This window comes from Neolamprologus multifasciatus, chromosome 20, assembly GCF_963576455.1.
Source record: "Neolamprologus multifasciatus chromosome 20, fNeoMul1.2, whole genome shotgun sequence".
Taxonomy (NCBI): domain Eukaryota; kingdom Metazoa; phylum Chordata; class Actinopteri; order Cichliformes; family Cichlidae; genus Neolamprologus; species Neolamprologus multifasciatus.
The window spans coordinates 4,550,648-4,572,618 of record NC_140458.1 but is presented as its reverse complement, the minus strand read 5'-3'; the positions used below and the strand labels follow the sequence as shown (position 1 = coordinate 4,572,618).

At 40.5% G+C, this 21,971-nt stretch overlaps 3 protein-coding genes across 6 annotated transcripts in view; 2 read left to right on the top strand and 1 right to left on the bottom strand.

Moving 5' to 3' along the window:
- Positions 1 to 21,971, bottom strand: part of cables2b (Cdk5 and Abl enzyme substrate 2b) — a 132,370-nt gene that overhangs the window by 56,448 nt on the left and 53,951 nt on the right. The gene's annotated exons all lie outside the window — the stretch shown is intronic.
- Positions 3 to 9,318, top strand: LOC146494150 (uncharacterized). 3 transcript variants are annotated; one of them, XM_085145990.1, is made up of 7 exons: positions 3 to 4,815; positions 5,587 to 5,934; positions 6,162 to 6,308; positions 6,976 to 7,077; positions 7,736 to 7,773; positions 7,856 to 8,010; positions 8,406 to 9,318. In XM_085145990.1, the coding sequence occupies exons 1-7, from the start codon at positions 4,782 to 4,784 to the stop codon at positions 8,419 to 8,421; spliced, it is 840 nt and encodes a 279-aa protein (XP_085002116.1). In that variant the 5' UTR covers positions 3 to 4,781; the 3' UTR covers positions 8,422 to 9,318. The 3 variants fall into 3 exon arrangements, with proteins under 3 accessions (XP_085002116.1, XP_085002115.1, XP_085002118.1); XM_085145989.1 differs by having other exon boundaries at positions 5,584 to 5,934; positions 8,406 to 9,317; XM_085145992.1 differs by having other exon boundaries at positions 5,584 to 5,934; positions 8,320 to 9,315.
- LOC146494149 (uncharacterized) lies at positions 13,789 to 21,036 on the top strand. Of its 2 annotated transcripts, none has more exons than XM_085145981.1 (7): positions 13,789 to 14,436; positions 15,205 to 15,552; positions 15,780 to 15,926; positions 16,314 to 16,415; positions 17,183 to 17,208; positions 17,291 to 17,446; positions 18,471 to 21,036. In XM_085145981.1, exons 1-7 carry the CDS (start codon positions 14,403 to 14,405, stop codon positions 18,654 to 18,656), a joined length of 999 nt encoding a protein of 332 aa, XP_085002107.1. In that variant the 5' UTR covers positions 13,789 to 14,402; the 3' UTR covers positions 18,657 to 21,036. The 2 variants fall into 2 exon arrangements, with proteins under 2 accessions (XP_085002107.1, XP_085002106.1); XM_085145980.1 differs by having other exon boundaries at positions 15,202 to 15,552.

The window sequence follows — 21,971 nt, the reverse complement described above, 5'->3', positions numbered from 1 at the left end:
ACTGCTTTTAAACGTTTCTAGCAGTCGTTCACAAAGTTCTATTATCTCCACCTGTCAGCTGGTGCTGGCTCTTCCTCCTCCTCTTCCTCCTCTTCCCCACACACGCAAAGTCTCACAGATGATGTGCAGCAGTGGGTCCCTCAGTCTGCCCTCACTCTGGACACTTGCGGTTCTCACACATGGAAATCAAATGTGTGATAACCTGCAGGATTCAAACACAAGTTTAACTTATAAATACATGTTTATACTTTTATTTAACAATCAGAGAGAAAGAAAAAGAGAGAGAGTGCAGGACAGACAAAAAGGTGACGGTCTCAGATGGCCTCGGGTGTGCAATTTATGGTTTTTAGGGTTTTAATCTTTAACTCGGTTTCCATGGGTCTTTTCCTGTGTTGTAGTTGTGTATCTTATTTTGAAATAAATATTTATGCATTACCATAGTGACCAGAGAGCATTAAGGGGAAGAGAGGAGGATGCTACTCTCAATGTTATTGGTGCATTTCAGGAGGACACTGCGAATAAAGTTACACAATTACAGTGTGAATTTGCGTTTATTATTATACTTACAAAATACCAGATTTCTCTTGGTCGTATCATTTTATTTTGTTGTTTGTTTGTTGCAGTTTGTTCATGTAAATAGGGAGTCCTCTTTCAACACAAAGGTTAATTATGGAGTTCCACAGGGTGCAGCCCTAAAACAAATATGGTGTCTAGCTAGTCCTTCAATGCGCACATTCAACAAATATGTAAGACTGCTCTCTCTCATTTTCGCAATGTCTCCATCCTGTTTCACAGTAATGTTGAAATATGTGTTCATGCATGTTGTGATGAAGGAAAGTCTGAGGGCTGTGACACCAAAACACAAAGTGCAAAACAACTGCAGCTCAGTAGGAAGTGTTTCTGCAACCTCCTACCATCCGAGGCTAGAAACGAAAAATACAAACCTGCAGTATTTTCGATCTTCCACTGGTGTCCTGACACAAGACTTCACAGCAGTGTCAAACATTCTGTTGGAGACCTCAGTCTGGTTAACTATCTGTCCCATTATGATACAATGAAAAAAAACTGAGTGAAATGTGGTTCAAAGCTGCACCACAAGCAGAAATTTTCCTCAGGAACTTTGATGTTAACAACGCAGAAAATGAAATGAGGAACTCGCAGTGAGTTCCTTCTTTTAGCATCTAACTTTATACTCGAGTCCAGTCTTGTCTGCGGGTTTTTTTGTTGTTGTTTTGCTGCTTCTTTCAGTTAATGCAGCCCATGAACATGCAGCATGTCCTTTGCAGAAAGGTAAAATAGAAATGAAGAGAAACTGTGTAAAATTGGGGTGGAACCCTCCATGCCTTGTTTTGATGTCAGTGGCTTCTATCTCCTCCTTTGGGAAGCTTATCATCCCACCAGGGTATCTGAAGAAGACGTTGCTAGTCTTGTTACAGATCTGGTTAGGGTGTTCAAGCCTATGTAGAACAGCAATGGGGAGAGAGCGTCTACTTGCTAAATCCTGCACCTAATGGTAGCTTGTGCAATTGGCTTGAAGTTGGCTTCTAGTGCCAACTCCTTTTCTGGTGTGCTCCACTCATGTACTGAGTCATGTGCTTGTTCATCTTGGCCCCTATAATGCCCGACAGGAGCTTCCACATTGTGCTGAGGAAGGTTGTTGGTTGGTAGTTGAATGGGATCCATCCGTTCTAGAGTCCTGGGATCAGGACTGTCTGGCCGTCTCTTAGCCATTCTGGGTTCGTCTCATCCATTAGCAGCTTGTTCATTTGTACAGCTAGCTTCTTTAGCTTGGTGTGAAACATGCCAGGACCTTGTGCTTCAATTTTTCATGTTCGATTGACTCACAAACACCGTGAGCAAGAGGAACATGATCTGACTGACAAGGGCAAATTTTACTACAGTATGTGTGACTTCCTGTTTGTTGAGGTCGCAGCTGGTCTTATCAGATAGTATAAGGCAGGCAACTAAAACCAATTTCGTGTGAACAACAAGAACAATAGTGTTAGTGGCAGGACATCAGTCCACAGAGTGAAGGCAGAGTGACATTCGTACTTCACAATCACAATTTTCTCATAGAGCCCTTCTTAAAATGATGCAAAAAATACTGTGATGCATCAGTCTGTGTGTGAAAGGATGTGAATTGCTCCACATAGGTGTTTATTGTAATACTATACATATTATTACAGTATAATAATACTGTATTAAAACTAAAAGTATTTCACTAATGTTGTATTGGAGAGACTTTCAACATTTTGAATTTGACAGTTTGTAGTTTTGATGTTTGATGTCTAATAATGACCAACATAAAGTGATAAAATGTGTTCAACCACAGTGAGGAAATATTGTAATAAAACATTTTAATAATGAGTAAATGAGGCTTGATTTCGACCACATTGTGGCCTTCATTAAAAGTAAACATAATTTTTTAAAAATGCTTCCAGGACAGATGCCCCTATACTTACCTCTAAGCTCATTAAAACTTTAGTGTATGATAATTACTGATATGCAGATAATAGAGTTGGATGTCTCGAGACCGGTTACGTGGTCTTGTCTTGGTCTCGACGGACTTTGATCTTGGTCTTGTCTTGGTCTCGACGGACTTTGGTCTTGGTCTTGACGGACTTTGGTCTTGGTCTTGTCTTGGTCTCGACGGACTTTGGTCTTGGTCTTGTCTTGGTCTCAACAGACTTTGGTCTTGGTCTTGTCTTGGTCTCAACAGACTTTGGTCTTGGTCTTGTCTTGGTCTCGACAGACTTTGGTCTTGGTCTTGTCTTGGTCTCGACAGACTTTGGTCTTGGTCTTGTCTTGGTCTCGGCGGACTTTGGTCTTGGTCTTGTCTTGGTCTCGACAGACTTTGGTCTTGGTCTTGTCTTGGTCTTGACGGACTTTGGTCTTGGTCTTGTCTTGGTCTCGCTGTCTCGGTCTTGCTGTCTCAGATCCACATAGTGTTCGGGAGATTTGGAGTCAACAGTATTCGTGACACACAACGTAACGTTCGATAATGTGTCATGTGCAAACGCATCAGCTCTAAGAGCCGTGCTCAGAGAGTGCTTTGTAGTGAATCAGAGGAGTCGACTCCCATTGAGCGAGAGCCGGCTCCTCTCTTAATTTCCTTTCGCTGCTCAGCTCTCACACAGTGGCTCAGCTATGCTCCAATCCCTCCATATTGTGGCCAATCACATGCGAGGATATAGGATATATGATTATGTGAAAAACAGAGAGGGTGAGAGACGCGACAGTCAAGTGGAGCGTGCGTCTGTCCTCTCAGTAAGTGAGTGAGACAGTAGACAGCGGTGAGGAGGGCTGTGCGAAAGCAAAAACACATAAATATGCCTGACACCCGTAAACGAAGCAGCATCTGGCTGCAGTTTAAAGACTTTTTTGTCTCGTCTCGGTCTCGTCTCGACTTTGTCTTGGTCTGGACTCAGTCTGTCTTGGTCTTAGTATTGTCTTGGTCTTGGTTTAGGAGGTCTTGACTACAAGTCTAGCAGATAACATGTCCAACTGATGTGTTTGTATCTCAGGAATTTTACTGAATCTTTCGATCTTTTAGTTGCTTCCTTTAGGAGTCACCAGTGCAAATCATCTGCCTCCTTCTCACCTTATCTAGCATCCTCCTCTCTCACACCCAAACTCTACCTGTCTTTGTTCACTACATCCATGAATCTTCTCTGTGGTCTTCTCCCTTTACTCCTGCCTTATGGCTCTTTGGTCCAGTATATCCACTAGTACCCTTACTTCATTCTTTTTAGTCCTCACAAGTTTTCCACCATCTATCCTCCTCTGTCTCGCTCTCTGTTTTCTTTTCCATCTCTATCCACAATCACTCTAACCTGCTGAAAATTCTTTCCAGCACATGACTATCAATACACCATAGAAACACAAGAGCACAAGCAATAGGGGCGGGTAAAGGGTAAGAGAGAGCCGGTGTAGACAGCACATCCAGTCCTGCAGCATGTCTGCGCTGGTCCAGTCGACCGCCATCTTCCCCGGGTTTTTACTTTAGTGCGAACAACTCAAAGCTGTTCTAACAGTCCGACACTGGTCTCTCAATCTCCCGTTGGAGAGCCGTGAGCTTCTCCATGATGTTATCAAACTTACGCTACGTGATGTTGTCCTTCTTATGCTCAAAGAGCTGATTCTGAGAACTCACAACCGCAGTGAGCTTCTCCAAGATGTGATCAAGTTTCGCTCAGAGGTCTTATTCTGAGTGTTCACAGCAGCCGTAAGCTTCTCCAAGATCTTATGCGTGCTGCGCTCAGTGAGCCCATTTAAAGAATTCACCACCCGTCCCATCAATTCAATCCCAGCGGGCAGCCTTGTGGGGTTTTGAACAGCTGATTCCGCTTTCTTTAATCTTCGATAAGTCAGGGCCAAGCCAGCTCCGATCAGCAAGAACCCCGTTATCATGGTTCCAGATATCTTCAACACTCAGGCTCCCCCGAGCTCAGGCTTCTCGTTGAGAAAAGGGTGTCAATTGCATTCAGGGACCAGTTGATCAAATCCATAATTCCTCTTTAGGTTTTAGAGAACAGACTGTGAGAGAGTGTTCAGGGAAAAGTAAGTAAAAACACAAGACTAGACAAGGACATAAGAGGCTAAGCAGGGAAGATAAGGGATCATGTGATCAACGATGTGTGTGTGTGTGTGTGTGTGTGTGTGTGTGTGTGTGTGTGTGTGTGTGTGGTTTGAAGGCGTAACCTCCCCATTAAGAGAAGTAAGAAGTTCCTGGTTTGAAGTGAAGAAGAACTGAAGCAGCATTAAACCATCAGAGCTCTGAGATGAAACACACTTTGCTCTGCTTCATCTTCCTCAGTGAGTAAATTCTCTTCTTATTTCTGTCACTTTCTCTGTTCTAACTTTTATTTGTCTCCATTTTACTTTTTAATTTTAAACTTCCTTCTTCATTTCCTTGTTCTCACTCATAGTTAGTGGTTGTTGTGGTTAAACATGCAGGTTATTGAAAGCATAAGAAAATCTGTGAAATATATCCAGTTTGAAATATATAAATCTGTGTGGAATTTAAATGTTTCCACAAATATTTTTGCACTTTGCAAATTATTTTTAGTTTCAAACCAGTTTGATCCCTGGAAAATTTCTACTTTTTATTGGACACTGAATCTGTAATCAAATACTTTTCGTCTACTCTTCTATGAGAGACAAACTTATAATAGTAGAGCTGATGAAACAAACACTCTGTGTTTCATTTCTTCTCTTAATGAGCTGAAGAGCAACAGCACAGTGAGCGGTGACAACGTGAGAACTGGATGTTTAGCAGCACGACTAAAATGTTCATTTCACATACAAATATAGAAATAGCTGCTGCCGATGATGATGAAGATGATGATGTCGTCAAAGATACAAAAATGAATTTTGACTTTTATTTATCTTTTTCACAACGTTAAACTCTGAATCCTCCACATCAGATGCTTTGTGTTCGTGTATAAAACAGGAAGTTTGCAGTTTGCAAATAAAAACAGAAAAATGAAGTTAACTGAACTTCTGTGATCAGTTCAAATTAATAATCATCTGTCACATTTAATCTATAGTAAGATTGTAACTAATGATTGTTGATCATTTCAGCAGCACTTCAGGATGGAAACACTGGTTTGGTCAAAGCACAAACTCTCACCTACAGAGCAGAGGAAGGAGGAAACATCATAGTTGCATGCAGCTTTTATTTGTCTGGAAACAGGAAACTCCTCTGTAAGGAAAAATGTGAAGATGGAAACATTCTTGTTGAAACATCCGATGATGCAGCTCAGAACGGCAGATACAGCATTAAATATGTAAAAAAAGGATTGACCTCATATGATATTATGTATGTGAGAATCACACAGCTGAAACACTCTGACTCAGGACGGTACAGGTGCTATTTGGACAATCACTGGTGGAAAGATGGAAACCATGATTTTGAGCTGATTGTCACAGAAGGTGAGTTTCTGCTAACAGTCGTGTTTGTCTTTGAAGGTGTGACAGAAGCTTCACGTCTCAAAAGCAGCTACTTTTCCTTCAAATCACCTACAGATGTTATATTTATCTGAAACATCAAGTTTCATCAGTTCTGCTGTCAAACAGCCCATAACCACGTCAGTCACATGCAGATATATAAACTGCTTCAAGTGGTCTTATTATGACTCTGATGGTTTCATTGTTCACAGCTTCAACCACTTCAACACCAAACGAGACTCTGAGAGCTTTTTCAGCTTCAGTGTTTCTCTCATCAGCCTCCACACCACCAACAACACAGAGTTTAAGCTCAACTTCAGGAAGCTCCACACCTTCATCAGCCTCCTCTGGAAGTTCAGGTACGTTATAGATTTTTATATGTATGCAGATTTACATGTGATGAAGATCCATTAATGAGTGAACTACACAAGAATGACACATTACGAGCTGTGGAAGAATCACTCTGATCTTTTAGTGACGTAAAAGAGAAAAACTGTAGAAATAAATGAGAAATAAGTTTCCACCACAGCAGCTGAGAGAGAACAAGGCTGACTTCCTCAGAGCAGCACTGCATGACATCTGTGCTGGATGACAGATACAGACTGTGATTAGTCGCTGTTTGGTTTCAGAGCTTTTTCACAAGTGTCAGTGTAACAGACACAGACAGAGGAATGCATTGTGGGAGCTGTAGTTGTTACTGAGTGTTTGAAGCAGAATGAGGAGCTGCTCAAGTTTTAGCAGAAAGTACAACAGCAGGAACTAAACACAGAAAACTTGGTGAAAGTATAAATACTTTCTGTGCTTCTGAGTAACTACTTCATTAAATAATTTCATGCACAATAAAAATTTAAAAAGACAACAACTCAGGACTCTACAGGAGTAACACGATGATGACCACGCACAGCTTTTCCTCTTTATATGCCCCGCCCACAATTATGAGAGGAAACGCCTGCGGTCAGTTGTTACACCACCACTGCTGTAACAACTGTTTACACTGTGTGAGTAAAAGAAATCTTCTCTGTTCAGCTCTTGCAGATGTGCTGCTTTATGTGCGTCTGATTCTGGTCGTTGTCATCAGCATCTTTTTAGCATCTTTGCTGATGAAGAGCAGAGCCATTAAACCCAGAGGTGAGGCTACAGGAAACACATGACAACAGTGTTTTCATCGCTTCAGAGCTCATCACACTAATGCACATTCATTTCCTGGAGTCTGATACTCAGTGAACAAGTTTTAATAGTAAACATTTAAGAGTACACATTGTAGGAAATTACTCATCATGTCACAGTGGAAACAGATTTATGTGCTAACAGCAGGAGTCAGACGAGAAAAATGCAAAGAAAATGCCTGAAATCAGCTTCTGTCTGTCAACAGATGCAGTTTATTTAGTAGGAAAATATCATTGTCATCATTTTATATACAGAAAAGCCAAACAGAGCCTGGCACAGAGATTCTTCCTCAACAAAATAATCACAGTTTGTACAAAGTTTGTTTAATTCTCCTGTAACAGTCAGCCTGATAAACGTGTGTCCATCGAGGTTATTAGAGTTAACTAAAACTAAACTAAAAGCTTAAAGTAGTGAATTAACTAAAATGATATTTAATAAGATCAAATAAAAATATACAGGAACTGTTCTTAGTTTGCTGTTGTTGTGGTTCATATTGGCGGCACATGCATCAGTAACTGATTACTGCCAGTTATCATCGTTGATCCTGAGTTTACTTCCTCAGGTTCTACTTGGTGAACACGTCTTAGAGACTGATGTTTATCTTCTGATGTTTTTTCAGGACCTCCTGTGGAATCTGAGCGTGGTGACATCACACAGGTGAGTTTTAGGAATTGTGAGACAGCTGAGCTTCATCACAGCTTGATTTGTATCAAGCAGCTGCTTTGATCTCCTTCTGCAGGACAACCAGTTGTGTGAAGAGATCAGAGAGGAGGACGGACAGAGCAGTTCACCTCCTGCAGGAGTGTGTTCAGTGTACGCTACACCAAAAGCCTTCAACCAGATGGAGATGAAGACACAGACCTCTGCAGCCTCTCCACCTCTGCTCACAACAAAGTAAAACTGTGGTCTGATTTTAAGCTCTTTGATTTTTATAGCATCTCTTTCTACCAGCTAATATTAATGATGAGGAATGCACAAAGTCAATGTGGACTCTCTGCTCCCAGTTTATTAGGTACAGCTAGTTAAAAACAGTCCAATAATAAAATCTTTAATTTGTTATTAAGTATTATTTTTAGAGATGATGATGATTGTTGTTATTTGTGGTACAGTTGATTTGTTTTGTTTAGTGTTTTGGATATTTTCATTATTTTGTTCATTTCTGCTTCATGCACAGGCTGAGGGTAACTTTATCATTTCATTTAGAGTCTGAAGTTTGATGTCAGGCTAACGATGACATGAATGGAGTTGATTACGCTGAAGTGTACTTCCCATATTCCCACCACCAACAGCGCCCCCCAGTGGTGATGCAGCTGATGTCGTCTCCTCCAGGCTTCAGGCACATGCCAGCCCTGCCAACCACACCACAGATCTCCTCTGCTGCTGAAAAACATCAGCAGTGATGCTGTTGATGGAACCTCAGTGACTAAAATAGTTTATGACGTTTAAAGCTTTTTAATTGCAGCTGCTTAATATTTAGTAATAATAATAATTTAGTTTAACAGATAATTGATTTTTTTTTTCATTTTCTCAAACTGGAATATTTCCCAGTTTGAAAAACTATTCTTGCTATAGTGATTCTGTCGGACAGATTCAGTCAGAGAGCTGCACAAAATGATGCATATAGGAGGGAGTATGGAGAGTTATTAGATCAGCCAGCAGGTAGGCTGTTCTTGGAGGGAGGTCCTTAGATGTAGTCATGAAAAACGCTCCAGGTGGCTGATTTTGCATCTGCGATCAGAATAAATTTAAAAGAAGTCTGAAATATTTTATTTGCCAGAAACAACATTTGATAAATATTTGATACAATACAGTAAATATAATGTGAACGAGAGCTGGGTTTGCCCTGTGATCATTATTGTTTATACTTATTCTGGATTTATCAGTTCTGCTCTTTTATTGTGTCAACAAAAGCTTAATATTTGCTTATGATCAAATCTGTTTTGTGAATTTATATCTTGAAGCAATAAAACCTTCCATTAAAACAGGAACTGTTTCTTTGTCTTCCTGTGATCACAGACAGTCTCCCAGGCCCGAGTCTTCATTTGTTGCTGCTCAGTTTAATTTCAAAAACACGTCATGATGGACTTTTCATCTGTTTCTCACTTTTTCTACAAATATCTGATTAATTAATCCAATGCAACTTTATTTATAGAGCACTTTAAAAACAACATGTTTGACCAAAGTGCTTTTTGATAAAAAAACAGAGAAGTTTAGAAACCATAAATTAAACAGACAAACTAAGGTAAATAACAATAAAATAAATATATAAATGAAAAAAGTAAATATTCAATATTAAAACATTAGTAAAATACAACATGATTATTTTATTCATATAATAAATCAAATTAACAAATTAAAAACAGATTGAGAGCAGCCAAAAGCGAAATAAAACCTACTATAAGTTGATTCTGGTAATACTCCCAAAACACCTTGGAGAAAATGTGCGTTTTTAAAAGAGATTTAAAAATTTCAAGTGTTGGGGCAGATTATTCCATAAATTGGTGGCCTCAGCAGCTAAAGCTCGGTCCCCCAGTGTTTCAGTCTCGACATGGGGACAGCAAGGAGTGACTGGTCAGTTGATCTGAGAGACCTTTGAGGGGTGTTTGGGTGCAGAAAGTCTGGACTAACACCTCTTATAACCATGCTGGAAACAGGCTGGCTTAAATAACTAGTTATTCTTTAGTTCCATTTATTTCCATTTAAATATACATACTGGTCTTCTAAAAAGAGTTTTATCTGCTCCACTTCCTGCTAAATCAAACAGGAGCCTTTATTTTGGAAATTTACAGGAAGTTCTGCGTCACGTTGTTCCAAGTAACTTGACATGCTCGTGATTAGAGACAGAAACTGTCTCGTCTGCTGAAGTTTAGCTCCATCAAAGTTGTCCTTGAGTCAGAGCTGTTGAAGTTTATCAGCTGGCCGCTAACAGTCAGATGGATGTTCGGGAGAAGCCGCTAAAATCGCACAAGTTCCGGTTTCATGTGATCAACGATGCTCCGTGTCTCTGTCAGCTGTTTTACTGAGCCATGAGCTCCATGAAGAGAGTCCAGTGATTCCACTAGATGGATCCTTCCAGCGTGACCTCCAGGATCCAGACCTGCACACACACTCACGCTTAGGGTTGCCAACTCCCTGAGAAATAAATAAGGGACACCTCGTGGCCAGGGCCGGGCGACCCAGTTGTCTTCACCCTTCCCAGTGTGGTGAATTTTTTAGCTCTTTTTTTTGTGTGTGAAATTATTTTTTTAACCATTTGACTTGAATTTGATTTAAGTAGATGCGTATTCTTTGTGATATCAACACATGGGAAACAAAAATCATTTAGCCATTTATTTTTAGCTCAAAATGACAACATTAACACAATAAAACAGGTCTCTTTCTTAAACAGAAGCCTGTCATGCTTAACTTTTGAGAATAAAAGTAAATCTTTCTTTAAAAGAACTCTGTCCTGCTTAACTTAAAATTATATAAATTAATAGAAAACAATAGAAAGAAAAATATTCTTGTAACAGTGCACATTTAGTGCATTTAGTGCAATTGGCTTCAGTAGAGGCATTATTTCAGCTTTTGCTCCCGTTTATAAACCCACTTGTTCCCATGATTACGCATCATAACTCATCATCATTATTCATCTATGTATTACTTTTATGTATTACTCATCTATTTGTTGTAATCATCTATCATTGCAGTTGTTTATCACACAAAATAAATTATATTATCACACTTCTGGCCACATAGCGCTGATATTCACTGCACATGCCCATTTTAACCTTAACCAGAGGGTTTAAAAACAAACAAACCAGTGTTTACATAGCATATCTGCTTCTGCCGTGGCCTGGTGGACAAAAATTGGTTAAGGGTTCCCCGAGCTTTCACGCCGCTCATGTTCTTCATGTGCTTCATGTAAAGGTGTTTTTCTTTTCCCATTCTTCCCTGTTCTTTTGCAGCCTTTTTTCTTTCTCTGAGAGGAACAAACATTGCTGGTCTAATGCCTGGCTCACACTGTGCGATTTTTGGCCCATTTTGAGCCGATTTTTGAGTCGTGCGACCAATTTGGTGATCGGCCCGATTTTGGCCTTCATCGTGCATCGTGTAGTATACGTGGGGTGATGAGAAGCGATTAACACCTCACGACCAGCTCCCGATCATCAATGCTCGTGAGGGTGTCACCGCAGCCGTTCACACTGCTCACGCGCAAACACGTAAACGTCGGTGAAAAAGACGGAGCAGCACGGCTGTGCAGCGTGTGATCTGGACACAAGCGATGGAGGCACAACTTGTAGAACTTTGGAAAGCTCATCCGAGCCTTTTCGATGTGGCATCACCAAATTATCACGACCGCAACAACCGTGAAAATAGTTGGATTTACATTGCTGCTCAATCACAGCTGCATGATCAGTGTTTTTCATTAGCAATTTAGCAAAGTTGATGGTGGTGTGTGTAGGGATGGGTATCGAAAACCGGTTCTTGTTGAGAACCGGTTCCCAGTGTTTCAATTCCTTGGAATTGTTTGCCATTTTTGCAAACGATTCCCTTATCGATTCCAGTCGCCCCGAATGACGTCACCATGTTGCGGAGCATCATTTACCTGGCAGGAAACACGGCGCCTAAGCGGCTCAAACGCTCAAAAGTTTGGTTACACTTTACGAGAACGGAAGACAACAGGGTAACTTGCAATACTTGCAAAGTAGAGATTTAGTTTAAGAGAGGAAACACTACAAATATACAAAAGCATTTGCTCACAAAACACGCGATGACCTTAAATGAATGTCGTGCTTTTAATTCCGCTCCGGACTCGTGAATCTCAACCCAGCAGCAGCGGTAACGTTTGCACGTCCTCTCCCGTTAATACGGCAGGTAAATAATCAACTAACAGTGCATATTATGTTAGCGCGATCTGCCTTATTACAAAACCTGCCATTACTGTGCATTTAGGTGACCATGATGAGACAGACAGAGTCTGGCTCAGATGCTGGCAGTTCTCACTGCAGTCTACCGTTAGCGTCTCCTTTCAGGCCAGGATAGACGAATGTCACCGAGCAGTGACAAGTTTGTGGTCAAAGGCTTGAACCCATTTGCCACAGCAGATGATTTTCGGTAAGTGAACGTGTTTAATTGTAGGCAGGGACATTACTGGATATTCTTGTGTAATTGCTACAGAATAATTGATGTTATACTTTGTTATTGCTACAGAAGAATATTTATTTTATTATTTTACATTTACAATTTTTTTTCCTGGGGACCCTGTGACACCCCATTGAAGAGCTGTAGGCTGGATCTCTTAAGATCTCACTGTTGTGTTTGTAAGGCCATGTTACTCCTAAATTTCTATCTTGTTCAAAGAGAAGATATAAAACAAAGTTCTAAGCTATTAGACCTTAGTGTTCTCCTTTTTAAAAAAGAATCGATAAGAGAATCGATAAAGAATCGAATCGTTAAACAGAATCGAAAATGGAATCGGAATCGTGAGAATCTTATCAATACCCATCCCTAGGTGTGTGTCTGTGTGAGTGAAAGACAGAAAGGGAGAGCGAGCGAGCGACAGATTTTCTGTTATAACCTTCATTGTATGGAGGCACAGTGTGACTCAGGTCGAATCAGAGCATCGGGCGGTATAGTGTGAGACCCTGCATCGTGACCTACAAACTTATAACCCCTGCGAGCCAATCGCACAGTGTTTGCCCAGCTTCAGGTGTACTGTCGTCTGAGACTTGCATCGCAGTGTCGGCGTTTGTTTCCCCGTTGGCCATGCTTTTTGTTGTGGTCATCTGTTGTCTTCCGGTATTTTCTCCGCAAGCGACCTTTCCTCAACCAATGAGATGAGCGGTAATCTGAATTGTCATACTCGAATTGTCATAAGTGTGCTGTCAGCTCATTGGTCACAAAGCAGGAGCGGGCTGGGAATTATGTTTTCAAACAAAGCGTTAATTACATTAAAACGTATAGACTACTTTTGATTCTCACTGTATTACGGGACAAAGTGCGTCCCTTTTCAGCTCAATACGGGACGTGTACTTTTGTTTCTAAATACGGGACGATTCCGTTTTTTAAGGGACGGTTGGCAACCCTACTCACGCTGTGTCCCATTTCAGGGTCTGCACGCTTGAAGTACGCATTTTAAGTGCGGTTACGTCACCGCCACGCGACGACGGCTGTCCCAATTCGAAGTGTACTTCAAATGCACACTCCAAATGCGCCGTCGATTTCCCCAAATATCAAGCGTGGTCCGGTGCACGCTTCGTGGTCCCATATATCCCACAATTCATAGCGCGGCGGTGGGTGTGGATAATTTTGCGCAAAATACGGCAGAAGGGAGCGGCCGAAAAGTGAACTGTCAAAAGTAAGTACTGAATATGACGTCACTTATTCATGTGCGAATGTTTAATAATGAAGAACATTAAAACATTGCTGTTGGCCACATGTCAGCAAAGTTATGTGACACTAGTGATGTATGTACTTTCAGCATTAACTTGGTTTTAAAGCCTCTACTTGTAAATATACATATAGTCGACCTTAATCTTACAGAGAATCTGATGATTTTATGGATAATTAAAGTCAGTCATATATCCACAAACACAACAAGCTGAAAGTCAGTGATTATATATATATATATATATATATATATATATATATATATATATATATATATATCACTGACTTTCAGCTTGTATATATCATAATAATCTGACAATACTATAATATTGGCCATATTATATTTACATTACCACAGTGAGATGACTTTAGTCTCATGAACAACATTAACTAATTATTATTTACTAGCTAATCTTAAATGACTGTTCAGTACAGAAATGAAGCCCTTGAATCATGTTTTACAGTCCTGTGGTCTCAGCCTCAGATACTCAACTAATCAAAGTGATGTCATGACAAAAATGATTGACCAACAAAACAATTTTCTCCTTCATTTCTGTCAAACAAAGCTGTATGTAACGTGTCTCGCGGTTAGTATCATGGTTGCTAGGCAACCTGAACAGCGCGACGAAGCATATACCGTCCCATTTCACAAGCCTCTCACTTCCGCACTTCTCGTACTTATAGTACGCACCGTACGTAGTACGCGTAGTGCGCGTACTTCAAGCGTGCAGACCCTGAAATGGGACACAGCCCCTGACTGCCGGGATTTAGGATTGCATCACTCACCCTCGAGTGGTGAGAGAGAAGGAGTGTGTGTGTGTGTGTAGGCGTGACCTCCTCATTAAGAGAAGTAAGAAGTTCCTGGTTTGAAGTAAAGAAGAAGAGAAGCAGCATTAAACCATCAGAGCTCTGAGATGAAACACACTTTGCTCTGCTTCATCTTCCTCAGTGAGTAAATTCTCTCCTTATTTCTGTCACTTTCTCTGTTCTAACTTTTATTTGTCTCCATTTTACTTTTTAATTTTAAACTTCCTTCTTCATTTCCTTGTTCTCACTCATAGTTAGTGGTTGTTGTGGTTAAACATGCAGGTTATTGAAAGCATAAGAAAATCTGTGAAATATATCCAGTTTGAAATATATAAATCTGTGTGGAATTTAAATGTTTCCACAAACTTCTTTGTAATTTGCAAATTATTTTTAGTTTCAAACCAGTTTGATCCCCAGAAAACTTCTACTTTTATTGGACACTGAATCTATAATCAAATACTTTTCGTCTACTCTTCTATGAGAGACAAACTTATAATAGTAGAGCTGATGAAACAAACACTCTGTGTTTCATTTCTTCTCTTAATGAGCTGAAGAGCAACAGCACAGTGAGCGGTGACAACGTGAGAACTGGATGTTTAGCAGCACGACTAAAATGTTCCTTTCACATACAAATATAGAAATAGCTGCTGACGATGATGATGATGATGATGTCATCAAAGATACAAAAATGAATTTTGACTTTTATTTATCTTTTTCACAACCTTAAACTCTGAATCTTCCACATCAGATTTGTGTTTGTGTATAAAACAGGAAGTTTGCTGTTTGCAAATAAAAACTGAAAAATGAAGTTAACTGAACTTCTGTCATCAGTTAAAATTAATAATTATAATTAAAAAAGATTTAATCTATAGTAATATTGTAACTAATGCTTGTTCATCCTTTCAGCAGCACTTCAGGATGGAAACAATGGTTTGGTCAAAGCACAAACTCTCCTTCGTACAGAAAAGGAAGGAGGAAACATCACAGTTGGGTGCAGCTTTACTTTCTCTGGAAGCAGGAAACTCTTCTGTAAGGAAAAATGTGAAGATGGAAACATTCTTGTTGAAACATCTGATGATGCAGCTCAGAACGGCAGATACAGCATTAAATATGTGAAAACATATTTTACCTCATATCCTACTCTGTATGTGAGCATCACACAGCTGAAACAGTCTGACTCAGGACGGTACAGGTGCTCTTTGGGCAGATACTTGTGGACAGATGGAAACGATGATTTTGAGCTGATTGTCACAGAAGGTGAGTTTCTGCTAACAGTCGTGTTTGTCTTTGAAGGTGTGACAGAAGCTTCACGTCTCAAAAGCAGCTACTTTTCCTTCAAATCACCTACAGATGTTATATTTATCTGAAACATCAAGTTTCATCAGTTCTGCTGTCAAACAGCCCATAACCACGTCAGTCACATGCAGATATATAAACTGCTTCAAGTGGTCTTATTATGACTCTGATGGTTTCATTGTTCACAGCTTCAACCACTTCAACACCAAACGGGACTCTGAGAGCTTTTTCAGCTTCAGTGTTTCTCTCATCAGCCTCCACACCACCAACAACACAGAGTTTAAGCTCAACTTCAGGAAGCTCCACACCTTCATCAGCCTCCTCTGGAAGTTCAGGTACGGTATAGATTTTTATATGTATGCAGATTTACATGTGATGAAGATCCATTAATGAGTGAACTACACAAGAATGACACATTACGAGCTGTGGAAGAATCACTCTGATCTTTCAGTGACGTAAAACAGGAAAGACTTTAGAAATAAATGAGTAATAAGTTTCCACCACAGCAGGTCAGCAGCTGAGAGAGAACAAGGCTGACTTCCTCAGAGCAGCACTGCATGAGATCTGTGATGACAGATATAGACTGTGATTAGCACATTTCTACCTTCTGCAACACAACTTGTTACTCTGTATGTGCACAACTTTACTGCTAAATGAACAGACCTGGAGGCCACATGTTTACACTGTGAGTAAAAGAAATCTTCTCTGTTAAACTCCTGCAGATGTGCTGATTTATGTGGGTCTGATTCTGCTCGTTATGATCGTCGTCTTATCAGGAGCTCTGCTGATTTTCTACATGAAGAGGAAGACCACTAAACCCAGAGGTGAGGCACAGATTTAATATTCTGTCAAACAATAGAAATGTCAAAGCGTAGCATGTACGCTATAATCTGCTGCCTTATTCAGTGTATTGGTAAATAATCTGCCTTTAAAAGGTGTTTAAGATGACAAAGTATATATTTTTTATCACCATTTAAACACAATAACCAAGTAGAAAAGAGTTTTTCTCTTCCCCAGTTTTCCACCTTTTGTTGTATAAAATCAGCGTAACTCTGATCCAGTCACCACGATGAGTGTGTGTCTACGTCATGTTAACACCAGATAATCTCAGACTGACAGAGCTGCTGTGAAAACAGACCGTTGGACTGAAAGGTGTTACTGATCTGATGGTGACGATCACCAACAGAGTCTTACTTGGATATGTTCAAAAATAATCCTTCAAAATTACAGTTTTATCAAATAACCATAAAACAAACAGGGAAACATGGCACCATGGCTGATCTGTCTCAGCTCAGAATGTCTCAGTTTGCATGAATTAAGTCAAGTGTGATGTTTCTGTCACGATGTTTTCACCTTTGAAGTTCAGTCTGTTTATAAAATGAGCACCGGATGTTCATTTATGACTCACAACAGAAACTGATTGTAGCAGATTTGATTGATATGGTTTTGATTCTTTATCAGTCATGTGTCTTATCTAACTGTAGGTCATATGTAGTTCTTCATATCGTTCCTGAGTTTAGTTCCTCAGGTTCTTCTTCCTGTAATGTGTCTTAAAGACAGACGTTTATTTTCTGACCTGCATGTTTTTCAGGACCTCCTGTGGAAACGGACACAGAGGTGAGTTTTAGGACCTGTGACGCACATCAGCTTCATTATTGTTTGCTTTGTATCTGTCAGCTGGTTTGTTCTCCTGCTGCAGGCCGACGGGCTGTATGAAGAGATCAGAGAGGGTGACATAGCAAGCAGGTCACCTCCTGTAAAAGTGTCTTCAGTTTATGATTACGCCAAAGGTCCCCGTTCAGGTGGAGATGAAAGCGGAGGCATCTACAGCCTCGTCACCTCTGCTCAGAACAACGTGAGTAAAACTGTGTTGTGATTCTAAGCTGAGGCCATAAACCAGGCAACTGTTTGTGTAGTGAAGTAATTCATCTGTTCTCAGACACAAAGATCAAAGTCGAGAAAGTTTTTAAATGTTCCACTGACAGAACAAAGAAATAAAAGTTCTTCTTTTGTTTAGAGCAGAGAAAATATTTTAAAGGGAGAAAAAGACTCTTAAGGATCCTTTCATTAATTTAATTTTGATTTCTTTCATAAATATGAAAGTCAAAAAAAAAATCACATTTATGGTGGAAAGTTGATCAAAATTTAATATTCATCCAGGTCTGTGTATAATCATGTTTCATTTCTACCTGTCAGCCAATAATAATGCTCAGAAGTGCTGGATAGTGATACAGCTGCTCTTGTTCCACATTATTAGGAACAGCAAGTTAACACAGTAAATGGACTGGTTCATACACAGTGCTTTTCTACTCAAAGTGCTTTTCTACTCAAAGTGCTTTTCTACTCAAAGTGCTTTTCTACTCAAAGTGCTTTTCTACTCAAAGTGCTTTTCTACTCAAAGTGCTTTTCTACTCAAAGTGCTTTTCTACTCAAAGTGCTTTTCTACTCACAGTGCTTTTCTACTCACAGTGCTTTTCTACTCACAGTGCTTTTCTACTCACAGTGCTTTTCTACTCACAGTGCTTTACATAACGTCCCTCATTTACCCTCTCAAAGCACAAGCACTCTTTTTCTGTGCTTCTTCTACACAAGTGCTTTCTATCTAACATTCACACACATTTGCACTCTGGTGAATGCATCAGAGAGCAACTTGGGGTTAGTATGTTGCTCAAGGCTATTTGGCACACAGTCTGGCAGACAGGCATCAAAGCAACAACCTTCCGATTGGTGGGTGATCTGTAAAACCTGTTTTGTTCAAACTGTATTTTTTTACATGATGATTCAGATTTCATTCACAAAATTGTTATGGGTTTTTTTGCAGTTTGTGTTTGCAACATATTTTTAGAAGCCTTAAGTTTAATCTCACCTTTTTATTTCAGGTTGAAGACAACTCGCATAGTCTCTGTTACTCTGAGGTGGATTTTTCCCACAGTCCTGACACAAACGGCGCCCCCTGTGGTAACTCAGCTGATGTTGTCTACTCCTCGTCTTCAGAGGACCTCAGCACCACCAACCACACCAAAGATGCTTCACCTCCTCTGTACTCTACTGTTACATCAGTATGAACTACATCAGGACTTAAGCTATGGATGAAGTCTTAACTCTCTTAGTGGGCAACAGCTCAACACAAAAGTTTATTTAATTTTCTGCTTTTGACGTATTTTTAAGTTAAACATGTCAGCCTCAGGATAAAGTGACTTTTATTTTAGCTCAACATTGAACTAAAGAATGTTGCAATACCACACTTATAATAGCATATGTTAGCATTATGCTACAGCACAGATCCAATAAAAAGAGAACGGTGCATTTTGAAGACTTCCAGCCTCCTGTACTCGTCTCTAGAGTATTCCATCATTGCATTTAGCAGTTGAGACTGCAGAAAGTTATTGTACAGACCGCTGTGTGAGGATGAATGTTGCAGAGTGATTAGGTCAGCCCGGAAGTTTCACCTCTTTCGGATGACGTTTAGCTGAGAAAAGCCACAGGATGCAGATAAATAATCTACTTCATGTGGTGTTATTATGACCGATTGTTTCACTCTTCACAAGTCAGTCATAGCAGACTCAAATTTATAGCAGAAATAGATTTTCAGCCTTCTGTACAGAGGACAAAAAACGGGTTATTAAAGCTAATTTTTGATGCATGACAGGATAGTTTTATATTGCTCCCTCATTTCCATTCCGAAGTTTAAAAATCACACAAAGTTGAAAAAAACAACTGGATATAAGGCGGGCGGTCCTCTCCCAGAGGCCTCAGAGCTTGAGGGTCCTACGCAGATCCATCTTTGCTGTTCCAGGACTGCGCTCTTCTGGACAGAGATCTCGGATGTTGTTCCTGGGGTCTGGTGGAGCCACTCCTATCTTGGGAGTCACCGCACCGAGCGCTCCGATTACCACTGGGACCACCGTTACCTTCACCCTCCACATATTCTCTAGCTCTTCTCTGAGCCCTTGGTATTTCTCCAGCTTCTCGTGTTCCTTCTTCCTGATGTTGCTGTCATATTGCTACATCTATCACTATGTCCGTCTTTCTCTGCTTGTCCACCACTTTTCTGTCCGGTTGGTTAGCCAAACCCATTTGTCTGTCTGTATCTAGAAATCCCACAGGATCTTAGCTCGGTCACTCTTCACCACCCTAGGGGGGCATCTTCCATTTTGACCTCAGGACTTTCAGGCCATACAGATGTTCCTGTATACTATTCCGGCCACTTAATGTAATGGCATTCCATGTATTCCCTTCCTGCTAGCATCTTACACCCTGTTGTTATGTGCTGGATTGTCTCAGGGGCATCTTTACACAGCCTGCACCTGGGGTCTCGCCTGGTGTGATAGACCCCAGCCTCTATGGATCTTGTGTTGAGAGCTTGTTCCTGTGCTGCTCTAGTGCCTCTGTGCTATCTTTCAGTCCAGCTTTGTCCAGCCACTGGTTGCATGTCAGCCACTTCCTCCATCTGCTGGTGGTACATACCGTGCAGGGCCCTATCCTGCCAAGATGGTCCCTCCTCTTCCTTGGGTTTCTGCTGCCTGAGGTGTTCACTGAGCATGTGGTCAGTTGGCTCCTTTGGCCAGCTTATTGTCCCAGCAGGCTACCTGATCACGGGCAAGGCGTAGGTGTTGATAGCCCGGATCTTGTTCTTACCGTTCAGCTGACTCCTCAGGACTTGCCCGACCCTCTGCAGGTTCTTGGTGGTTGCAGCTTTCCTAGCGGCCTCTCCATTGTTTCCATTTGGTTGTGGGATTCCCAAATACTTGTAGCTGTCCTCGATGTTTGCAGTGTTGCCCTCTGGTAGTGCATCAGTGAATCAATGTCTCATTCACTCATACAGCTTGATGTTATCCATGTTGAGGATGGGCTGACAATTGCTCCATTCTGTAGTCGGTATCCGTAGCCAGTCTTGTCAATGATCTCACTGAGAGGGTTCAGGCCTATGCAGAACAGCAGTGGGGACAGAGCATCTCCTTGGTAGATCCCACACTTGATGGTGACATGCTATTGGCTTGAAGTAGGCCTCCAGTGTTGTACGCCACATCCCCATTGAGTTCCTGATGATCTTGTACAATTCTAGGTATTCCAGGATCCAGGTGTGGGGCATCCAGTCATAGGCCTTCTTGTAGTTAATCCAGGCAGTGCACAGGTTGGTGAGTCTGGTCTTGCAGTCTTGGGCGACGGTTTCGTCCACCAGTAGCTGGTGTTTCACTCCTCCGGTATACTTGCCAAGTCATTTCTGTGCCCCGCTCATGTTAGCCACTGTGATGCCTGACAGGAGCGTCCATGTGGTAGTTGGAGATATATATTGAAATATTTAGCTGCCGTGGAATCACAATGTATAAAGTTATTGTAGCACATGTATCAGAGTGTTTGACTGTTTTTCCTTTACAGACTTGTTCTTTAAATAATTAACTGTAACAAATTAACATCAACTTTATACCCAAACAACAACAAAAATGAAGCAATGCAGTAATTTACATATTTTAATGAAAATAAACATAAACATTGGCATTTTAACAGTGTATGGTCTTTATCCTTTACAAAATATCTTATAAATATTACAATACACACATTTCCTTCACTTGTGCAATGGAAGTATTTGAGCTCAGCTTCCTCATACAAAGAATATTTACCTTAGTTGCAAATCAATTCAATGCAACACGTCTTAACTAGTCTCACCTCTTTATTTCAACTGTGTTGGATCATTAAATGTATTTATGCAAACGTAGCAACATAAAAATATTTCTGTGGCTTTAACTTATGTGATGCCCCGACTGCAACGCTGCTGAACTGCTGCGTGCTTCGTCCGTGTTGTCAACAAAAATTACAATTTTTTTTTTAAGTTAACAGAGAACTTAGAAGGTAAAAAAGGTAAATATAAACAAAAAACAAACACTTGGTAAATATTTCCCTTTACAGCACCGCAGTGCTCGAAGAATAATAAAATGATAGTGAGCACTCAACAAACTAAATACAAAATGTTAATGTGACATTTAAATAACAGTGACAGGTAAAAAATTTTATTGTGGCACATTAGAGGTAAACGCACGGAGGAAGAGAAGAAGGATGACAGAATAAAAGCTGCATAGAGTCAATATCACAAATCTCTAATGTAGAGAAGATGATTTTGGAAGCTCGCGCGCCGTTTCTACTCTCAAGCAGATTCTTAACTTTTGTTCTGAACATTTTTCTGACTTTATCAGTGCTGCTGTTTACTGCCGTGTTCCGCATCCTGTCAGGTATGAAGAATTAAAGCATCTCAGTGCAAATCACTGAGTGTGGATTCTTCCTCACTGTCTGTAAAACATCATGTAACACACGTCTTTACTGGAGCAGTCCGATGTCAGCAAATTATACATCTTAATGCTTTTGCTGGTTAAACTCAATGAGCA

Coding starts and splice junctions, on each gene's coding strand:
- LOC146494149 (XM_085145980.1), top strand. CDS start 14,403: ATGAAACACACTTTGCTCTGCTTCATCTTCCTCA. Junction 15,553..15,779: donor TGAGCTGATTGTCACAGAAG/GTGAGTTTCTGC, acceptor CATTGTTCACAG/CTTCAACCACTTCAACACCA. Junction 17,447..18,470: donor TCACCTCTGCTCAGAACAAC/GTGAGTAAAACT, acceptor TTTTTATTTCAG/GTTGAAGACAACTCGCATAG.
- LOC146494150 (XM_085145989.1), top strand. CDS start 4,782: ATGAAACACACTTTGCTCTGCTTCATCTTCCTCA. Junction 5,935..6,161: donor TGAGCTGATTGTCACAGAAG/GTGAGTTTCTGC, acceptor CATTGTTCACAG/CTTCAACCACTTCAACACCA. Junction 6,309..6,975: donor AGCCTCCTCTGGAAGTTCAG/GTACGTTATAGA, acceptor TTCTCTGTTCAG/CTCTTGCAGATGTGCTGCTT.